This window comes from Xenopus tropicalis, chromosome 4 (genome assembly GCF_000004195.4).
Source record: "Xenopus tropicalis strain Nigerian chromosome 4, UCB_Xtro_10.0, whole genome shotgun sequence".
Classification (NCBI taxonomy): domain Eukaryota; kingdom Metazoa; phylum Chordata; class Amphibia; order Anura; family Pipidae; genus Xenopus; species Xenopus tropicalis.
Window position 1 is genome coordinate 95,233,849 of NC_030680.2, and position 23,978 is coordinate 95,257,826.

Here is a 23,978-nt window from a genome sequence, read left to right on the forward strand (position 1 = left end):
TAGTGATGAGCTAATCTGTCCCATTTCGCTTCGGCAAAGAACTTCAGAAAATTCCGAAAAATTCACGAAACACGACTTTTTTGTTGTGGCAAATTTTTATGTTTAATCCTCCCAGCAGCATCTCTCCTATGTCTTCAAACACCACAATTCATAAACTTTTTCCCTCTGAACCCCTGTACACCCAATTCATTTTCTACACTCTACGATTACCCAACATTGGCATATTGCATCCGTTTGTGTCAGACACCATATTTTACTTTGGTCATATTGTGTGCCCACCTTCTCCTTCACTCCATCCCACAGCAAAACATGCCCCTTAGTTCTTCCCTTCTGCCCTGATTTGTGGCATACCTACCTATTCCTTCCCCAAACCTTACACCATGACCTGCTCAATAAAATACTCCAAAGTGCCCTCTTCTGCTTTAGACTTAGCCTGGGACACGAGGTATCTGAAGTGAGGAGCATACACTGAAAATTGCACTTATTTATATTTGTAAAACCATGACCTGCTGCCAACTGCTTCTCAAACTTTCCAGCCCTGTGTGAAGCTCTGCTAGTCACATGACTCACATATCCAAGCACCAGACGTTGAATTTATAATAACAATGATTTCACCTAGTAAAATGCACTAAAATACAGGAAAGTGTTGTCATGCTTAAGATACATTAGGTAACACTGCACAAAGAGTTTGTTAATGGCAAACACAATTGCATTACTGGGACTGTATGAAATAAAAATGGAGAAAACATTTGGGAATGAAGGTATCTGAGTGATACCAGGATATATGGACAGATAGACATACAGTATCCTCTGTTACTATTTTATGAAAAATATAAAAATAGTTCCAAAAGGGAAACAGTTTAAAGGCTTATGGTTTTTTGTAGTTGCTATTGTAATTCAGTTTATGCAGCAAAATAAAGTTTCAAATTACAAATAAAGCATTTTTGTTTTATTGAAGTATGCCTTTAATTTTATATTGTGTTTTGCTAAACTTGGTTAGCTGTAAATCATATCTTACTATAATAGGTTTCTTATCTAGAGCATGACTCCATCACTGGAACGCTTATAACCATAAAGGCATTGTGACTTCACCTGAGATCCATTTCAAACTCATTCTAAGTGCTTTGCATTGTGGAACTAACAAGATAACAGTGATGTGCATCATGGCTTTAAAAGCAGGGTAACATTGTTATCAAAAACCATTTGCTGAAACCTCAACATGAATTAGCCAATGAAATGCCCATTAGATGCCAAATGGTATTTTTAGATTTGTATCATCTGAATACAATTAAACAGGTCCATTTTAATATATTTTATATTTTTTTCTTCGTAATGCAATTAAATGGAAAAAGCTATAGCTCAGTGCTTACATTATGCACCCAACCAGCACAAAGTAGCTCATCCAGCACACAGCATGTTCATTCTCTGCAATAACGCAATAAGCCAGTTACACAAACATGCCCCATAGTAATACACTGACACTATGCACAGAATAACAATCTCCAGCCTGGGTGTTCTACTTCATAATATATAAATATATATTTTAGCTGTAGAGAGAGTCCGCACTCGCAGATCTTATCAAAAGTATAGAGGTGTTTTTTCAAATCAACATCTATATATTTTCAGAGAGGACCATGACTAGGAGTTAAGGATATTTGTATGTATGTATGTATGTATAACTTTATTTATGAAGCGCCACAAGGATACGCAGCACTGTACAATCTTAGAAAATACTAAATTACACACAGGGAGGACAAATGTTATAATAAATAAATACAATGAATATAAATAAATGCACAGGGAATAAGTGCCATGTGGTATGAGACACAGTAGGAAGGGGGTCCCTGCCCCGTAGAGCTTACAATATAAGTGGTTGGGTAACATACAGGCACAAATTGGAAGGTAAGAGTGCCCCAGGTATGGGCATTTGCCCTTAAGCGCAGGACTGGGCAAAATAATGTTTTAGTGCTCCAGAAGGTAAAAGCTGAGCTTTTTCTTAAAGAGAGTTAGTGAGTGTTCCCTACGGAGAGATTCAGGGATAGAGTTCCAGAGGTAAGGAGCAGCGAGATAGAAAGGTTTAAGACGAGAGAGCGCCTCAGACACTGGTTGTGATAAGCAAGGCGAAGAAAAAAGCAGCTATTATGTTGTTGTATATATGTACTGTATATAGATAGTTTGGGTTCCACTTTGTACTTTTAATGGGAAAAAATGCTTTTTTACATGATTTAATTTAGTTTGGATTCAAATTCAATTTGAAATATGTAGTGCAGCTAATCAGTTCAACTAATCAAGTGCAACTAAGCAATACTAATAATACTAGGTATGCAGGTTGTACTGTGCATCAGAGGTAAGTACAGAGCTCTGCTGAGTCTTGCAGTCCCCAATACTCCCTAGCCTTGGTGATTTAACATACGCTAGAAGGTGTTCCAGGGGACACCATTGTACCACCCACCATTAAACCACTCTGAATGCAGTGCTTCAAGATGCAACAAATTGTGCTCCTATAATGGATGGAGCTATGCCACAGGGCACAACCCACAAGGCTCAAAGCAGTCAAACACATTCTCATGAATAGACACGGGTAACACCTTTAGTAATGTGCCAATTTAGCCATACTTTCCGACTGTTGGGGCAATGTTTCCAACAAGAAAGGTAAGAATCACTGGTTGGTGCCAAATGTTAGGCACCCCCCAGTTATTGTAATCGCTTACCTTTTACCCCAGGGTGGTGCTCCTTTTAGGAGAAAATCGCACCAGCCCGGGGTAGCTGCAAGGGAGTGATCCTCTCCCTTCTTCATGCGTCATTTGCACCCTACTGCGCATGCTCCGGCCCTGGGATTCAGAAGAATGAAGACAAACCGAAAAGGATCACTCCCTTGCAGCTATTAAAATCCATACTTACATGTTTCCACTGTGAAATCCACTTTGTGTGCCTGCATACATGCCGACACAGTGCCTGTTAGTGCAGACACAGGATCTGGCTGAGGCGACTGTTTCATGTTACCATAGCCTTAGGATTCCCCAGTTAGATACTGTATATCATGAACCAGCATTTCAGCCTTTGATTAAATTATAACTCTGGCTTGTAATTTACAATCTCTTACAAAAGGGGGGTTGCGGGAGCACTCCAAAGTAAAAATATATAGAATATATGCTGTAGAACAGGGATCCCCAACCTTTTATACCTGTGAGCTACATTCAAATGGAAAAAGAATTGGGGAGCAACACAAACATGAAAAAAAGTTCCAGGGGTGCCAAATAAGAGCTATGATTAGCTATATTTGGTAGTTCCTATGTGGGCTGGCAGCCTACAGGAGGCTCTGTTTGGCAGTACACATGGTTTCTATGCAATCAAAACTTGCCTCCCAGCCAGGAATTCAAAAAGAAGCATCTGCTTTGAGGCCCCTGGGAGCAACATCCAAGGGGTTGGTGAGCAAAATGTTGCTTATGAGCCACTGGTTGGGGATCACTGCTGTAGAAGAACAACACTCATAGGATTTGCTGGATTTATAAAGGAATCTTTTGTTCAACGTTTCTGTGCCCCACAAGGACCTTCGTTGGGAGTCAAACAGTGCACTTCCTTCCTGTGAGTGCAATTCTTCTGCATGGTTTAGGTTGTTTCTCACTTCGGGTACCGGGTGAAAGCAACTGTTTATGGTGTGCACCTTAAGTCTCTCTTTCTCTCTCTTTCTATAAATATACCTTGATAAAAGGTCCCAGGAGGGACCGAAACGTTGGAACGCACAGTGAATGAATAAATAGAAGAATTGCTGTGAAATCGTGTGCTGGTCCTGTTTATAGGTATATATATATATGAGATTATATATATATATACTGGGGTCTCCATTCTTTGAATAGACTAGTTAACAATAAACTGCTGTAGCTGGTTTTATATTTTGCTGTATATCTCCAACAGCATAAACAAATAAATGTCACCAACAGCACAGATCCTGCAAGAAAGCGCTAGACGGAACAGTGTATTTACTCACACTCAGGCAAAGTGTGGAAAGGCCCTGACCAGCCTTCTGTCTGTTTTATGTAATAAAACCAGCAGTTTTCTCAGTAAAATCACTCAACATATTGAAGAGAAAAGTTAAGTGTGAGACTGTTAAATAATTAAAACAGTAAATTACAAATGTTGCATTGTATTCAGCAAAACAAATAGAGTTATCAATAGAAAAGTATAGCAGACTGATGAAGCGAGTTTTGATCAATTCCTTCATTGTCCGTAGAGCCATCAATAAACCTGCTACAAATCATTACTGCTAGAATAAATGACTGCACTTTATTTATGAACAACTATTAAACCGGTGGGCCATCATGCTAGGCTCAGTTTATAACCTTAACAAACTATTTTCTAGTATTGCTGCCAGGATAAAACTTTCTTTTTTTTATAACGCTATTTTCGTCTGAAATTAGACTCACTTTACAATTAAGGGGAAAAAAAGGAAAAGTAGCACAATTATTGTGTGTCCCTGCAGTTCAATGTGAAGCTCAAACCATTACTATGCTGGTCATTTGTACAAAATTACTTGTGCCCAAAGGTGGCTGCTTTTTAACTGGAGCACAGTAGCAATGTTGGAAGGGCTAGTTGTATTTTTTAAAGGCTGTGATTTTATAAACTATAGGGGCCTATTTATTATGCTGTGTAAAAAAACGGCAACAAAATTAGCCACAAATCTCCAGGCTTTGTCACATAAAAAACAGCATTCTATCTAAAGTCACTCCTTGCATTTCTGTATAGCTGCATTTGGTGTCCCCCTCTTGCAAATCACATGCAGCGCCCCCATTGCTTAAGCGAAACCCTGTAGCTCTTGGTTCACACAACAGCCTGTGACAATTGAAACAGTGAACTTGTGCCTGAAGGATTGGACGCAGATGTCAATTTAATAACCAGCACTGGAGATGACACCAAAGATTTTCGGCATAACTGTATCAGATTTGTGTTAAAATGCATGCACAACTGCACATGTGTTATGAAAAACAAAAAGGAACACCAGACAGAGGCTCCTGGTGTGTTTATACAAAGACACTGTTTTTTTGCGCCTATTCTACATTGCCTGATGAAGCAGGAAATGCCTGCGAAACGCGTAGCAATATTGTTGTGAATAAATTATTACTTAAAATTACCACTTTTGTTGGTGTCTGTCTGGAGGAGGTAAGTTTACTACTACCTCCTCTGAATTACCCATTGGGTTTTTAAGTGTTTTTAGCTAATTTTATCTTTTTGGCGCCTCTGTTTTGTCTTATTATTGCACATGTGTTATGGCTGAAATAGTGTCAGCCTCTTAAGGCTGATGCCACACGTGGCGTTTTTACGCTGCGTATTTTCTCAGCCTAAAATCGCCGCACAAGCCACACAGCCCCTGACTATGGCGTTTTTCAGCCTAGTACTGGTGACGTAGCAAATCCCGTTTCCATGGTGCTAATAGTGCGAAATAGCAAAAAACGCTGCGTATTTCTGCTAGGTCTGGCAGCTGCCTTTGTGTATACATAGGAATAGCTTGCTTTGCAAATACTGGCGTATTTCAGCCAACGCTTGAAAAATCTGTGCTAAGGCGTTTTCTAGCGTATTTACGCTTTGTGTGGTTTGCTTCGAGTCATTTCAAGTTATTTCTATGGATGATGATATCAGGCGTTTTTTAAGCCGCTGAGAAAATTAGAAAATACGCAGCGTAAAAACGCCTCGTGTGGCATCAGCCTTTGTGTTAGCCTCTTCAGCAGGTTTAGGAACAGCTTCTTTTCCTCAGCTGTTTCTCTGCTAAAAACTCTGTCCCTCCACTGAACCTCTGGGTCCTCCTAACATCACATTACGCATATAGTATATCTTTTATTCCTTATGTATACTGATGCCTAATTTATTTATCCAGAAAGCTCCAAATTGCGGAAAGCCTGTGTCCCATAGACTTTTTCGTAGCCGTTGCGCCGAGTACGAAAGTTTCGGATTTATTCAAGCTTCAGTATCGTGACTTTCCTTGGGCCAGGTTGGAGCTGCAGAGTGCCATTGAGTCCTATGGGAGGCTTCCAAAATCATGCAAAGTCGCAAAGGTTTTCCCGCTGATTACGAGCGCTCAATACGAAAAAGTTGCGACAATATACAAGCAAGTCGTAACGACAATGAAAAAGTCGCGACAATTTATAAGCAAGTCGTAATGGCTATGAAAAAGTTGCGACAATTTACGAGCACGTTGTAATGGCTACGAAAAAGTCGCGACGGCGAAGAAAAAATTGCAAAATATACAAAATGTTCGTTTCCAATCCGATTTTTTCCCATTCGGGATTCGGATTCGTGGATTAGTAAATCAGCCCCTTAAGGTATGAAGATCCAAATTACAGAAAGACCCCTTATCCGGAATACCCTTGGTCCCGAGCATTCTAGATAACGGGTCCTATACCTGTATTGTACATCATTTATTTCAACTTTACTGTACTATACTGTACATTGAACTATATTGTATATAGTGTGTATATTGCACTGCTGTTTCTTGCACTTCTGATTAGATGCTAAACCACATTTCGTTACCCTGTTTTTATACATGTGTAATGACAAGTTGAATCTAATCTAATCTAATATAAATCTCTTGCCTGCACTTAAACTAGAATAGTGGGGAACAAACACTGCTTTGTGAGTAAAAAACATGGCGGTTGTGGTCATAAATGACCCTTTAGCCTTTCCCACTTATCTTCAGCCAATCATAAAGTAACCCCTAATAGTTCAATCCAGAGCTGTCAATCCCCCCTATTTTTTTATGACTTACCTGAATTTGGCTTCTACCCCCGGTCTCCCGTTGGCCAATTGCGATGCAGTTTCCCCTGGTCCCCACTTCTTAAAAGTTGATGGCTCTGGCTCAATGTTCCCCAAAAAACTGGTGCAACCTTTAAAAACCTAATACAAGATCGTATCCTAGATAATAGCCCTTTTTTAAATAAAAAACAAATTCCCCTAGCCAACTTAAAAATAAATGGTGCTAACGCCACTTTAAACCTTTCAGTTAACTTTTAGTATGATGTAGAGGGTAAAATTCTGAAACAATTTGCAATTGGTCTTCATTTTTTATTATTTGTGGTTTTTTAATAATTCCACTTTTTGTTCAGCAACTGGTATACAAATAGGAGAGGACCTTCATAAAAAAAAATAAGAAATAAAGAGTAACAGTAACAATAAAATTGTAGCTTCACAGAACAATTTTTTTTTGGCTGCCGGGGTCAGTGACCCCATTTGAAAGTTGGAAAGAGTCGAGGAGGAAGGCAAATAATTAAAAAACTTTAAAAATAATGAAGACCAACTGAAAAGTTGCTTGGCCCATTCGATAACATACCAAAAGTTATCTAACCGGTGAACCACCCCTTTAACAGTGTAATTTTAACCTGCCTGTGTGCTACTGTATCTGTCCCAAAAATTTGCAAAATGCATTGAAGCCAATGGGCATTTTCTGAAGCAACTTCTTTCGCTGCTACTTTTTCTGCACAGAATACAATGAAGCCTATGGACCTTTTTTCGTGACTTCCTTTATGCAATATTGCAAAATATTTGCTGATGGTGAAATTCGGAATTAAACCGCAAATCCGTATCTGACAAATAATTTCGCTCATCACTAGTAACAACTAGTTAATCTTCGCACTTGGAAGTTTTGCTGTTAGTAATGGAAATAAATCTTTTTATACAATGTTAGGTATAATATTTGGCATGGAAATATATTGTATTAGCTGTTGATAAAAACAAACTAGAATTATCAATGAATTTCTGGAAAAGAACATAACATCCCAATCTAGGACATTAAATACTGCTGGCATTTATTGAGCGCTGCCCTGCATCCTGTTTTATAAAGTAAGGATTTTAGTGGTAAGAAATAAGAAAAAAGGTTGATATGAAACAAAGCCACAGCACCACCTATCTATCTTGCTATGCAGCCAGTAGCTGCTCTGAAAGAAACCTGTTCAATACTAGATGGCCTTTCACTTGTACAAATGATGCCACAGCAAGTTTTTTACCAAGTTATAAAAATTGCAGCAGCACAATAAATTGTAAGACAAAACAGAGAGAAATTCAATTTAACAAGAAACTTGTAACTTTTCACTTAAGAAGGCTTAGGTTGTGGGACAAAACCGGAGAAATGGGCGCTATGTCAAACATCAATTGCAGCTGCCGCTCCTACTAGATTGCCCTTGGAAAAGGAACCATATTTTACAGCCCCCCCCCCAAGGGAAATTTAGTACAAGTGCAGCAAATTCTGCTTTCATCTTGCTGACAGAGCATCTCACTGAAGCCAAAAAAAGTGTAAAGATTATTTATACGATAGAACATATATATATATATATATATACACACACATACTTTTTTTTTTTTGCCTTGACAGAAAAGCATTTTGATAGCAGATTGTGCCTTTGTACTAGAACACATGCGAAGGGACAGATGCTGAGCTGGGCAGATCGATGCTGGATGTCAATATTCCAGTGGTTTTATTGCGAATGAATTTGTGCCTTCAGCATACAATGAGATCAGATATATGAATATACAGCAAGACTGCCTGCTGCTGGCCTCTCTATAAACGGCAAACACATGACTTAACCTTTCTACTAAATGAACCTATGGATTTTAATATTAAAAATGATCTTGTGCTACACATTCTATATTTTATCAAGGGCAATTAAAAAAAATACCCAATACTGAGAAATACCCTTTTGTTTAGTACAATAGTAGCAATTTGCTTATAGAATGGGAGATATAATTCAGAGGTGGATTGCAACTCCTAGCATCTACCAATAGCCTTGTCTCATTTCGCTTTTGTGCTTGTAGCTTTTTTGTTTTTGTTTTGGCCCCCTGCTGGTTTGGAACCCAAGGCAAAAGGCCTATCTGCCTGTTCCTAATAAGTATACATTATGGGGCACATTTACTAATCCACAAATCCGAATGGGAAAAATTCAGATTGGAAACGAACATTTTGCAACTTTTTCGTATTTTTTGCGTTTTTTTCATCGCCGTTACGACTTTTTCATAAATTGTCACGACTTTTTCATAGCCGTTACGATTTGCTCGTATATTGTCGCAACTTTTTCGTATTGATCGCTCGTAAACGGCGGGCAAACCTTTCAGACTTTGCATGATTTTGGAAGCCTCCCATAGGACTCAATGGCACTCTGCAGCTCCAACCTGGCCCAAGGAAAGTCCCAATACTGAAGCTTGAATGAATCCGGAACTTTCGTACTCGGCGCAACGGCTACGAAAAAGTTGCGTCAATTCGCGCAAGTCGTAACTCTACGAAAAAGTCACTGCCATAAAACAATGTGCATTCGGCATGTCCAATATTTAAGATCCACACAAACTGCAATGCTTGCAGGCTGCATACAGACACATTTGTCTCCTGGGGTACCAAAAACCCCCAAATATTTTGTACTGGACAGACACATGCATCTATATGCGTCTATATAGCATGGAAATGTAACCTTGTTTTATAGTGTAAAACATGTTGTGTAAATGTATGTAAAATGTACATAAAAAAGATCTTTAGACACCAACAGCTACCAACAATTTACCACTGTCAACTACCAGACAACAGAAGGAAAACATGTCCTCGTTACCCATCTAGGTACAGAACACTGTAAGACAGAATTAAGAGACAAATGATGAGTGATTCACATTTAACACTCTTTTGGGGCATATCAAAGCCTCTCAAAATACACCATGGCTATGAATTCTTATTCATAGTCAAGGATTTCACAGTATAAATGGAGAAGGTATATTCTAAATAACAGTTTATACATAGATTATAGGGTAATGGTGGTTCTTAACCAAACAAAAGCAAGTTTATTGTTTGGACTGGGAAATACAGTGCCACAGAAACTTTACATCTAGAGCTTGTTTGTTAAAATGACCTGCAAATTCAAAAATTTTACTGCACCATTACTGGAAAGTATGAATTTTTTATTTGAAAATACCTGTAGGTGTTGGATTTAAGTCATACATATAGATTGTCTAAGACTCCACTGAGCACAAAGAAACAAGTGGGGCTTTGGTTTGACAAAAGAAAGAGATGGCTGAATACAACAGCACTCAACAGCAGGTAAGGTCACATTTATTTTGATGTTACTGGTCCATTAATGGCTCAATCCACAATACACATCCCCCTCAGTGCTCTAGTAATTCCTCTTCTCGCTGGAGCATCCTCCACTTCCATACTGCACATATGTGCTAGCCCCACTAAGTAATCTTGGAGCATCCTTCTAAGCTGTTACTTTATTATTTTACTTCATTTACCTCGTGGCTATTTATTTCATTTACACGGTCCTCTACTTTACGAGTGTTTTTGTGCAGGTCCTCGAAACACTTCAAAGAAACTCCTTCCTTTTATATATTAAGGGTTTTAAACCCATACCAACCCACAATAAAGCTCCCTAGCTCTGCCACTACAATCCCTCTGAAAAGCACTCACTGACTGTCACTGATTGAACACATTTCTAGAGGTACTGACCACATAAGGCTATCTCTTTTACCACATCCCTATACATATACACTAAGGGGCCCATTCATTAAACTGCAATTTTATTTTTTTTTGGAGAAAAAAATCGTATTTTTTCTAAGTTATAGAACTTTTCGTAATGTCCATGATAATTTTGTTAAAATTCCAAAACTTTTTTGTTGTTTTTGCTAACTTCCACAAAAAAGTTCACAAAGATTACGACCATTTCAGAATTCATTCAAGCTTTGGTATCGTGACTATCTTTTGGCCAGGTTGGATCTGTAGAGTGCCATTGAGTCCTATGGAAGGCTTCCGAAATAACTGAAGGTTTCAAAGCCAGAAAGGTTTTTGTGCCAATTACAATTGTTCTGATACAAACATTTTGTGAACGCAACCAAAATATTTTCGTATGACCGATAAAAGAATTTTTGGGACATTTTCAAACATCAGGAATTATTGCGGTTACTCCGAATTATTCCAATCGTGATTTTAACCACCAAAAAATTGTGGTTTAATGAATGGGCCCCTATGTTTGTCTTATATGCCCTTCACAGAACTTTTCTAATTTTCCTATGTTCATCCAATAGGGTTTGTTGTTGGAATAAATCCTTAAAAGAAAACTATTTCCCCTTAACAATGCAAGTCTCTAGAAAAAATATATAACATAAAACTGCTCATATGTAAAACCCTGCTTCATATAAATAAACTGTTTTTATAAAAATATACTTTTTATGTGCCATTGGTTAATAATCCTAAATAGAAAAGTGTCATTTTAAGTACTAAGGGCCGCCCCCCTAAGATCATATGATTCACAGACACAAACTAAGGAAACACATACATGTTAGGTCACATCAGCCAATTAATGGACAAAGTTCTGTCTTTTACATCCACTCATCTTCCTAAACTGCATTTTTCCCTGTCAAATGATCTCTGAACTGCTGTCCATCTTGAAATACACACACACACAAATACACATACACTCACATACACATAGTGGCACATTTACTAACCCACGAACGGGCCGAATGCATCCGATTGCGTTTTTTTCGTAATGATCGGTAATTTTGCGATTTTTTCGGCGTCTTTACGATTTTTGCGTAAAAACGCGAGTTTTTCGGCGTCTTTACGATTTTTGCGTAAAAACTCGAGTTTTTCGTAGCCATTACTAAAGTTGCGCAAAGTCGCGATTTTTTCGTAGCGTTAAAACTTGCGCGAAACGTCGCGCCTTTTAAGTTTTAACGCTACGAAAAAGGCGCGACTTTGCGCGCAAGTGTTAACGCTACGAAAAAATCACGACTTTGCACAACTTTCGTAATGGCTACGAAAAACTCGCGTTTTTACGCAAAAATCGTAAAGACGCCGAAAAACTCGCGTTTTTACGCAAAAATCGCAAAGACGCCGAAAAAATCGCAAAAAATACGAAAAGGTCGCAAAATGTTCGTTTCCAATCGGAATTTTTCCAATTCGGATTCGAAATCGTGTCTTAGTAAATCAGCCCCATAGTATAGAGAAACAAAGAGACCTTTCACAGTACTACACAGAATGGGTTAATCTGTATATTTCACTTTAGCAATAATTCTCCACATTGAGCACTGTCTAATTAATTAGCCCATAGTTGAGCTCCCAATATTTCATTTTCCACTTAAATAATATCTGTCCAACAAAAAAGGCAAACATCACAGTATTCCCTCCCCTCTTTTCCCACCGAATGACAGAAGTAATACAGTAAAAGCATGGAACCTAACCTATCCACCCAGTCATAGAAATAAATGACCATCTGCCTAAAAGAGGGCCAAGGCAGTGCCCCCTTCCAAAAAGTAATACAGATTTGGCCTGTAAAAATGCAAAGTGGCAAATGCTCTAGCTTTTAACATTAAACATTAGGACGAAAAACATTTAAACTGTTCTCTTTTGTGAATTTCAAGGGATTTCATTTTTAATCATCCTTTTTCTCCTGTTACAATCCTATCTGCTTTAAGGGCACAAAGGATTAATGGAAGCAGACTCCAGCGCTGTGACCTTTACTTTGCATTAAAAAATGCTTACTTGAGCAGTCTGCTGTGGACCCTGAGAGCTGCTTTGTGCTGAATACTAAAACCTGATATCATGTAATGTTTCACAAGGATTTGGTAATAAAAGGGGAGCATTTATCCATAAATTCCCTTGGATACAAAAGGAAAATCTATTTAATTCAGGCCACAGATCAAACACAGTAGAAGGAGCAGTTGATGTTGTAAATGTGAGTAATGTGCGGCAATCTGTACCAGAACGAGGGACAGAAAGAAAATGAAGTATGCTTGTACCAGATGTGCCTTGTGTGGCTATGACTTGCTCAGAATGCCCATCCTAATTGTGTAGCACATATATATTTATTAGAATCTGAAAGGAAGGCTATATAAATACAAATATACTTACATAAATACAAATCAGTTGAATGCCACGTCTTCCAGAAGCCTTAGCAAGTCATTGATGGTTAAAAAATGCTGCAACATTTATTTCAAATTAGTGGGGAGGCGGGTTTCTCATCCCTAATCTAGAGTAATTGGAGCTAAATGATCAATAGGTTGCAAAAGCACCACCCTGCAAAATATTTATCACTTGGGCACAATATAGCTGGCACGGGGGCATATTTAGGTTTGTGAACATAGAACCCACCATTGGTTTAAAAAAGGGGACCTACAGCGCTCTCAGTTGTATATTACTTCTAGGAAAAAATGAATAAATCAAGTAGGTTAACATGGAATTCACTCTATAATAACTTCTTGATAAATATCACAAATACTGTTAAATATTCCCACTCGTAGGGGGATCAAACATGAGCAAAGTTTGGTTTTAGGTTATATTTTTTGGAGGAACCTCAAGGAATTAAACAATAGTATATAGTAAACAGAAAATGAAATACAAGTTTTAAGCTATACTGGTATTCCTTAGTTTAATTTTAGGAATGTAATACTGGTAAGTATTTAGATGTATAAATATAAAACCTATTTACTGCATTGTCTTTCATTAATAAACTTTTTTTTTATTTTTTAATGAGTTGAATGCAAATAGCTGTAACAAAATCATTGCTGATATTTGTTAGAGAAATGACATTTGCCGATATTTGTTAGAGAAATGGTGTTCCAGAAAAAAGTGAAAATTGCTAGAAGATAATGATACAAAATGACTTTTTCCTGCCTCGCTATAAGCGAAGGGGTTAATTATATGTGCTGTTTTCCCTATATTACTCACTGGGTTCCAATTGGTAACATTTCAGCTCAATGATCCATTTAAGGGCCATTACCAGTCAGATTAGGCAGAGCAATGAAGTGCCAAGATAAAACCTGCAGGGAATATAAATTTCCCTGAATGATGCACATTCTAGCAAACATACCTCATATTTCATTCCTCCCAGTGCTGGCACCCACATCACATACCTTCTTACTTTTCTGCACCTGCACATGAATTTCCAGTTCTAGGAACACCGTATGGCAAAAACAACCCAATGGATGTGACTTATCCCTCTCTAGGTGTGAATGGTGTTGTGTGACTTGTGTTTATTGATTTACATTTATTTAATCATTTTATAATATTTCTATGTAATGCTGCTGATTATATACAGAGTTGTGCACTAAGCTAGGCACTGCTTAGATCTACAGAACATACCATAAAGTAATGTACCATAGGACACACATACCATAGTAGTAAAGGTCCCCATACACGGGCCGACTATAGCTGCCGATATCAGTCCCTTGGACCAATTCGGCAGCTAATCGGCCCGTGTATGGGGAGAGCAGAGCGGCCTGGCCGACCGATATCTGGCCTGAAATTGGCTAGATCTCGATCGGGCAGGTTAGAAAATCCGGTCGGATCGGGGACCGCATCGGCTCGTTGATGCGGTCCCCGATCCGACTGCCCCATTGCCGCCCACATAATCCCCAGGGCCAAACGATCGGATTATTTTTTTTTTTACCTAAATGCTCCCCGATATCGCCCACCCGTAGGTGGGGATATCGGGGGAAGATCCGCTCACTTGGCGACATCGCCAAGCGAGCGGATCTGCTCGTGTATGGCCACCTTAACACATAGTAATCAGATATTTGCTTTCAGACAGGTGACTAGTAAATGCTACCTGCTGATTACCTGGTTGCTTTGAATGGCAGGTAACTGGTACGCTCATGTCCTGGGTGCTGGGAGACAGAGGTGTAATACAGTAAATGATACTGTATGTATTCGAACCAAAGGCAAATGATGCTGTTAATTCCTGTGGGTTATTAGATGTAATACATTACCCCATTATTCACCAGGGTAGCAAGGAATCAACACAGACATAGAAAATATACCCACTTGATTAAAAATCTTTATATAAATATTCCAGAACATTTACATGCATGGGTTATCTGTATATTTGTATTTATTAATAACTTAAAATGCTTCCATTCTTGCTGTGCTAAAGTATAATGAAACATTTTCCATAGACTGTAATAAAATGTTTTCCCCTGTGGTCACATTATGATAAAATGGATGAATGCTTCCTGTGTTCTACCAAGAAATAATAGAGTAATGGGATAAAAGATTCACATCCGCTGTCTTTGACTTCTCCTATCTACCCTTTAAAGGGATTTTGTCATAGGAAAACATGTCTTTTACAAAATGCATCCGTTAATAGCAGTCCTCCAGCAGAATCCTGCATTGAAATTTGTTTTTCAAAAGAGCAAGCAGATTTTTTTATATTTAATTTTAAAATATGACATGGGGCAAGATGTTTTCTTAGTTTCCCAGGTACCCTCAGCCATGTGACATGTGATAAACTTCAGTCTCTTTTCACTGCCCCCCCTAACAGTTGATCAGTAGAACAATGGGCAAGTAACAGGATAGCAGTTCCCTGGACACCACGATTGCTAAACATGCTCCCATGCCCCACTTAGTGGTGGGGAATAGCACTCAATAGTGAAAATCCAAGTCTGGCTCACCCAAGTCATGACTTGTCCAGTTACATGAAGTAGTAACAGCTAAGTACAGCTTATCTGAAAGCAATTGCATTGTGAAGTACTGGTGGCTCTTTCTAAAAGCACAGGATCGGCACAATGCCTGAGATGGCTGCCTCCACACCAATATTACATCTAAAAAAATACATTTATTGGTTCAAGAATAAAATGGTAAAATGAATTTTTTTAAATGTACACAGTGTAATTTAGTAATAAAAACGTTGGATACAATGGGAAACATACCATTCACCCACTCTAGCACTGAAGCTCAAATAGACTTCTGTGTGCCAACTGCAAACCAGAAGGCAGTTTGTGCTGCAAGTATAATTACTGTATACTTTATTTATTTAAAAAATATATCTATCTATATAGCCATCTATCCAGTAAATACAGAAAATACATGCAGTTATGGTATCCTTAATGCAGTTATGCTGTGGTCCTGGTCTATCAACTGCTTCTGGACATACCTTGGATGGAATATTTACTGCTAAACAATGGCAGAATGTCTATGCTGATAAATAAAGGAAATTTTACATTAAACCCATTGAACCCTACAGAGTTATAGAAGCTTGCTTCTACAGTAAATATGGAAACCCAATGAAACACACCATACATTTCCCTTGAGAACAGATGCATCAAAAAATACTAAAACAGCTTTATCAAACCTTTTTAAAAAGTAAATAGTTTCCTCGGTAACTGTGTTCCAGAATAGCATTTTCAATTACCAGAATATTCCATTATCATTTATAGCACTCCCTTTAATGTTTTGTATTAAAATGATGCAGCTAAAAGAGTACAGAGATCATGGAAGATGAGGGTGACGAATAAGGAATTAGCCACTGAAATGCTAGATTTCAAGAAGTTATAATTTTTAATATCCTTTCATATTAATTGAGCAAGTACATGCAAAAAGCTTTTTCTTTAAAGAGCCACAACACTATAATTTTCACTTTCCTATCATATCTTTTGAATAAAAATATTAGGAACAAGATCACAGATAAATGAATGTTATGAAACTTATAGGCATAGGATATGTTATTCAGAAAGCTCAAAATTTCTGGAAGGCCATCTCCCATAGAGGCAATTTTCATCAAATAAATCAAATTTTTAAAAATTCTTTCCTTTTTCTCTGTAATAATAAAATAGTACCTTGTACTTGATACAACCTAAACTGCATGAATACTGGTGGCAAATAGTAATGACCGAATCTCTTCTGACTCGTTTCACCAAAAAATTTGCAAAACTGCAGAAAAATTTGCAAAATGGCAAAAAATTCACAAAATGTGGCTACCACATGTGATTTTTTTTTTTTTTAAGCGATTGCACTTTTTGCCAAGGAAATTTGCCACAAATCCATGCCTGGTGAAAAATTTCGCTGATCACTACTCTAGAACGATTCTGGGCCTGGGGCCCCCATGCACACAAAATCTTAGTCATGCCCCTTTTGTTTCCAATATAAACAGCTTATGTTACTCTATAATAAGCAGTTCATATAAAGAGTCAGTGGAGTTTGCCCTAAATTTAACCCCTTCCCACCTACCTGGCCCTGCTCAGGGTGTCTTTGCTTGATATGAAAGTTACGTGAGTTTTTGCATAGGTTGCTGTGGGGCCCCATAACTAGTCAGTAGTAGTTCATAAAACTAGTTAAAATAATGAATTGCTACAAAGTCAGTATTGTTTGTGGGGGGGGGGGGGGCGCAGTGGAGTCCCAATAACCACTGCTAGAAGGTTCATGTAATAAAATAGCTTTAAATATAAACAACTGATGTTACTATTTAATAAGCGGTTCATATATAGAGTAAAAGTGAATAATTAATGTACTAATAAGCCAGTCAGTTCATTGGGGGCAGTAGCATTTACCTTAAAGGGGACCTGTCACCCAAACACAAAAAGCTATATAAAAAAAGCCCTTTTCAAATTAGACATGAAACCCAAAGTGGTTTTTTTTTTATTAACACATCCATACCCATTATAAAGGCATTTAAAAATCCCAGCTGTCAATCATATATTGCCTATAGCACTAGGCATAGAGGCGGGGCAGACAATAACTTTCCATTCAGCACTACCTAGATATCACTGCACATTCCCCCTCCCTCCTAATCATCTAATTGTGTAACCAGTGTGTGAGTATGGGCATCTGGTACTCCATTCTATCATATAAACAAGATTTTGGCATGGTGCAAAGTTTGCCTTAATAACAGTGTCCACAAAATGACAACTGCCTTTTTAATTTATTTTGTGGCGTTTGCCCCTGCCTCCCTTCTCTGCATTGTCTTTTATGTTATGTAGTTTTCTAGGCAGTTTTTGTGTATGTTACGTAAATTGCATAAAGCTGGCCATACACGCACCAATGATATTGTACGAAACCTCATGCGTGTATGGCGGATTGACGACCGATATCACAAAGGCTGTGGATATCGGTTGTCTCGTTGATCACCCAGGTTAAAAGATTTTGATCAGGCGCCTTTAATGTAGCATAACTATACACGTAACTTACAATTTGCATAACTTTCGGGATGCGACCAGGCCCCCTTAAGGAAGATTTCACATCCCCACCACTACTTCACCCCCTCTAGCCCCCCCCGGTGGCCCTGCCTGTGTATTGTGTGCCATAACAGCACAACCTCTCATCATTCCTCAACCCACAGTACTACCTTTCTCTTTTTCCTTTTCTCTCTACCTACTACATTTTCTCTTTTTGTTTCTCCTATTTTCTTCTTTTCTATAATCATCTTTGATGCCTTCACCTTATTCATCCATAAAACAATTCTCCATCTCTTCTCTATCAGAAATTTTTCCCCTCCTTTTATCTTCTATATGCTCTTTTAGGGTGGGGAGGAGCAAAAAGAAGCTTTGGTATTTCAGTAAAAAAGTTTGGGGAGAAGTGCGCATCCCTCCCCAATTCCAGCACTGCTCCTACCACTTGTCAAGGGGGGCTTTTTTGCTGTTATGGCATTTACACATTGGACAACTGGCTCATACATCTGCCAGTTTGCGCACTGACTGAATTCTCCCAATGCATCTTTAGTGGGTCCCCTTTCCAGATTTTTAAAAATATCTAACTTCTTCACTAAGGAGGATCAAAGAGAGTGAAACTACCCTTACTCTAACCATGCCTGGGTCATTTTTGGTCGCTACACTAAATTTGCACAACCATTGGTGCTTACAAATGCTCTCCAAGAATCCCTACTCCCTATAGAAAGGTTGTAGACCTCTTATGCAGACATGTTGGAATATCATTATACCAAACTATGCATTTTTTAGACACTGATGATTTTTTAGGCACTAGTGATGAGCGAATCTGTCCCGTTTCGAGTTGCTTAAAAATTGCTCTCCACTAGACGAGCATTATACTAGAAAGTACACTGACAGCATTATATTTCAAAGGGAAGTATGGTCAGTCTATAGCCTTTCATATGTTATTGAAATATAGCTTCTCACACCCCCTGACAGCCTTTGATGCTTAAAGTGACAGCAACAGTTTCTTTCCTTTGCCCCAAATTTGTTAAAAATGTGAATCGCTATAATTAATAGCTGAGAACCTTTTTTCTTTTTCAAAACAGGCAGGTAATGCTTAGAGTGTTCTCCGTATTCGTTTTTTATGGCAGCATATGTTCCTGCTTCTTTGTCTGTACTTTTAACATTTTGACAGACCTGTCACCACAAAGTTTAGTGCTACAGACACATGGGGAAGAGTGATATTATTGCCTTTTATCATTTAAATTTGTTAAAGTCTGCAGGAAAACGCAATGAGCTTTTACATAGCAGGTATCATTACAACATCTAGCAGAAATAATTAGTGATTTCCGATTGGATCATATATTGTAGCTTATCTCCCGTATCAACAGTGAACCTTTCCACATCATCACAGGCAAAGCTCAGCTAATGAATGTTCTTTTTCATTTCAATCCATGACTTGAATAAGGGTTTGAAAATGTAAAATACATAAAATACACCTCATTTGCCTCCTTATTCTGTCTTTTTTTTGGCTTTCATATGGGGGTCACTGATTGCCCTCTACAATTGTATTAGTACATTTTATTAGGCTACAATTTTATTAGTATTATTACTTATCATTACTTATCTTCCCCCTCAGTTTTTCACCTATTCATATTCCAATCTCTTATTTAAACAACTGCCTGGTTGCTAGGGTAAATAAGACTCTAGCAACCAGATAGCTGCTGAAATAACACACTGGGGAGCTGCAGAACAAAAAAGCTTAATAACTGAAAAAACACAAAAAATAAAAAATGAAGACCAATTGCAAATTGTCTCAGAATGTCAATATCTACATTATACTTAAAGTTAATGTAAAGGTGAACCACCCCTTTATGTTTTCAAAGACTGGGAATATCATTAGTATATACTAATATATCATGAGAATTAAAACCTTAGATAGTGTGCTTGTAACAGTGGTGGCCTATCATTTTACAGCTGGGCCCTAGTAGCCCATAACTTCTATCGATATTACATTGATATGTAGGCTATTACAGCCAATCAGGAGACAGCTCATTGCCAGCTAGGTCACACTGCATACTAATGATACTATTACTGTAATAATGCAGATTGTATCTTCATTGAAGGGTGTATAAAAACTGCTATAGAGACATCCATCAAATTTACCATCAAGACATAGACAAGATGACTTGCAGCTGAATAAAGTTAGCGTACATACAGTATACAGACTGCAGTAACTGTTAGATATATATGGAAAGCTGCACTTTGTTATACCATGTCACCATACTGTCACCATACCATTTACATATAGCTGTCGAATCATGTTAGCAGAAATGCATTGAACAGTATCTTTGTTGGCTTAAAACAGGTATTGTAGAATAAGCTGCCAGGTACATAAGAACATTTAATTATATCACTGTACTAAAATGATTTTAACAGCTGATATGAGTAAAAACATTTTATTACACGGAACAGGGCTTTAGTATTTCAATGTATTTAGGAAAACTGCAAAAGCTTTAGTCGCTGAACTATACAGGCAAGGGCTGCATATAGCATGGACAAAAAGATATTCATCCTAAAAGCTAATTAAAGCTTTTTGCCTGTTGGTCTCAATCCACAATAGAATAAAAATGGGCTAAGCAGTATCTTTTTGCATGTGGTGTAGGTTATGCCACATCTATAGTGAATTTACTGTCCACTCTGCACACTTACAGAGTCCTACAGTGCTCTGTAGCACAAAATTAATACAGCAAGTAAAGATGATAGATCGGGAATCCCAGCATTTTTTCTAAAGGATTCAGTTTGACTAAATCCTAGCCCCTGGTCAAATCAAATCCAGAATATCACATGACTTTTGGTCATTGTACAAATGAAGGTGAAAGTTAATTCCTACATATCTTATGTATGTGGTGCATTTTTACTACATACCACTGGGTGCATTGATCTTTAAAGTGACAGTCCATCTACCGCTGCTCAAGCTTCATACATAATGTATGCCTTACCACAGCATAAGCATTGTCACATTAAATAGGAGCTCACTTCTTGTTACAGCTGGGTATAGACAGACCTTCAGCTCCCTGACCATAAAGGACAGCATCTCCATCCTCAACTACAGTCTCATTATGTCATTTGCTGGAAATACCAACTACTTACCACACTTAAACCAAGCAGTTCCCTTTGTATGTATTCCAGGTTCCTTTTGTCCAGATTCTCCAAATAATGCTGAAGGCGTGTGTAAGTATATGGGTAACAGTAGGCAAACTGATATACATCATCATCTCGATCAAAGCAAAAGGCAAATGACATGACATAGTTTTTATGATGATCAGGGCAACGATAGTAATACACATTTTTGGGTGGAAGCCTTTGCCTGCAAAAAAAAATGAAAATAAGTCAGTTGTTTCACTTGCCCAGTGCTGTGTTAAAGGGATAATACAGTTATCAAACTTCCATATTTTAAATATTTCTGTTTCTTTTTGTATGCACTTTTAATTAGCTGTGGACATATACAGAAAGTTCATAAGATGACATATTATAAAACAGTATAGTTGTTCACTTGCTATTCTTTTTTTCAGTCACTCTGCAAATTACTGCCATTAAAGGATCAAATCCGGCAGTGATGTAAAAAAATATGTTTCAGATGGAAAGTAGGACCACTGTGGTCTGATTGGCCATTTATAAAAAGATAACTAGAAAACTTTTAAGACATAGTTAGGGGCAGATTTACTAATGCACGAACGGACCGAAAGCGTCCGAACGCATTTTACCGTAATGATCGGTATTTTTGCGACTTTTTCGTATGTCCCGCGATTTTTTCGTCGCCGTTATGACTTTATCGTATTTTTTTTACATGACTTTTTCGTCGCCGTTGAGGAAAAATTGGAAACAGTCGCACAAAATACGATGAAGTTGTGATGGCGATGAAAAAATAGCGCAAAATACGAAAAAAAAGCGACGGCGACGAAAAAGTCGCTAAATTTTCATTTCCAATCCGATTTTTTCCATTCGGGATGCAGATTCGTGGATTAGTAAATGTGCCCCTTACAGATCAGATCACTACAGATACTGCAATGACTAACCTACTCCTTTTTCTGCCCAAGTTCCATTCATTTACTCTATGTATGAAAATGGGTTTGACGATTGCATTAGTAGGCAAGTACAAGCCACGTAGACACATAAAAGAAATGTTCTATGTAAGTGTTCCATATAAACATCAAATGATGTTTGATGTTTCTTTTTTTCTGCATTGTCAAATTTAAATGGACTTAAACCTGAAAATGCTTTTTCTTCTTTTCAAGATCAGACAAATAAACAAAAGTGAAAACTAGCACAGTAACAATGCTGTAATACATAGCATATGCGTCATTGTGGCCTCATTCACTAACTTTTAATTCTAGCGGAGAACACCTGAATTTCATGGAACCAAATTATGATCCTTACAGTGACATTTTATTGAATATACTGTACAGAAAACATCTTAAACATATGATACAGTTACTGTGTTACATCCATCTTTATAATTGGACTACTAAATCAATGTTCAGTTCTGGATGTTCAGTTCATACCTGTGATATATCATATCTTATCTAAAAGTACACGTACCGCAAGTTATAAGAATAGGATAATTGCCTAATGGCCACATGCTCCTATTAAAAGGCAACTCTACCTTTGTAACAAAAATTTGTTAAAGAGCCCCAGACAAATACAGACACCCCTAATATACCTATCACTGTAATCTGTCCCTTCAAAAAGTACCATTTGTATACTGTATGCTGAAATCCAGCTGCAAAACAGTTCTGCTCTTTCTGCATCATTTGAAATCCTGGCAGGGGAAGAGGGACTAAAACACTGATGTTACAAATTGTAAAAACGTTTTTTACAGCTTACAGATAGTATGCAGGAAAAACATAACCCGCAATGCATTGCACTGTGATGATTCTTTCCTTATTCATATCACGTGTACAGGGAATTGTGGGATTTAAAGGATGGAAGATTGTACAACGCTGCGTACCCTTGTGGTGCTTTATAAATAAAGTTATACATACATACATACTCAAGATTCTGAACTGGACCAAAATTCAAAAGTTGAAAACACATAATTTGAAACAGTTGCATAAGAACCAGTTCATCCCTACACAATCAATATTTGCTCACCTGGCGTACACAGTAATAACGACAACAGGAATTGTGCCCCTATTGCTCGTGCCAATTTAATAAGTGGTCATTTGCTTTGACTACAGACGCAAGTGCAAGATCACTAAAAGATACAAAAATATGCCCCTTAGTGCCCCTTGTGGAGTCCCGCTGTCCTCCATCTAGAACTATGCTAGTTTTTTGCATTTTGCACCCTACATATAGTAAATGACACCTGTAGTGAGGTAGAGATGCTTTGTTACTGTTAGTTATTACACTGGTAACATGCTTAATATGCATAATACAAGCTGGTTAGTACAGATTGATTCCTCCTATTTTTAATTACTAAATCAGTTCTCTACCATCTTCTGCCTTTTGTTCTCCACTAACTTTCACTTCTCTTGATTATTTGATGCACTAAATCTGTTACTGCTGCATTTACATTTTCATTTAATGGATGTTAATGTATGTTGCACGTTGGAGATATTTACAGAATAAGAAGCAGTATTGACTAAGAGTTAAGACCAGAAATAATTAAGACTAAGGGGCAGATTTATGACTCTGTCCAGGTTCAGGCAAGGGATTGCAGAAACTGACACCTAAAACTTGTTGGGTTTTTTTTTAACAAACATACGCTCATAGGAAAAAATAATTGTAATTTTTTTTTTCCAATTCGTTTGTCAGTGAGCCAAAAGCAATCAGTCAGTTTCTGAACCAAGCCTGAAGACAGGCAGAGATTCATAAACCTGCCCCTTTAATAATGAGACTGAAGCTGAATGATTTAGGAGGAAACCATTTAGGTTTTGCCTTCTCTTGTTTGCTGTAAAACAAGGCAATCCACTTAAATTTGCTTAACCTACATGGCACATCAACCCTTTTTGCATCCATAAAAAATATGACATGTTGCTGTATGACAGTGCAGAGTCAATTTCACAGGCTTCTTTACTTAGCTCCTTCCCCCGCCC

The 23,978-nt window shown here is 37.8% G+C and overlaps 1 protein-coding gene across 1 annotated transcript in view; it reads right to left on the reverse strand.

Moving 5' to 3' along the window:
• The window catches only part of agbl4 (ATP/GTP binding protein-like 4), an 809,806-nt gene that overhangs the window by 397,055 nt on the left and 388,773 nt on the right, over positions 1–23,978 (reverse strand). Inside the window, exon 5 of the mRNA XM_031900949.1 lies at positions 21,034–21,250. Within this exon, the coding sequence (XP_031756809.1) occupies positions 21,034–21,250 (217 nt within the window). The remainder of the gene's footprint in view (positions 1–21,033; positions 21,251–23,978) is intronic.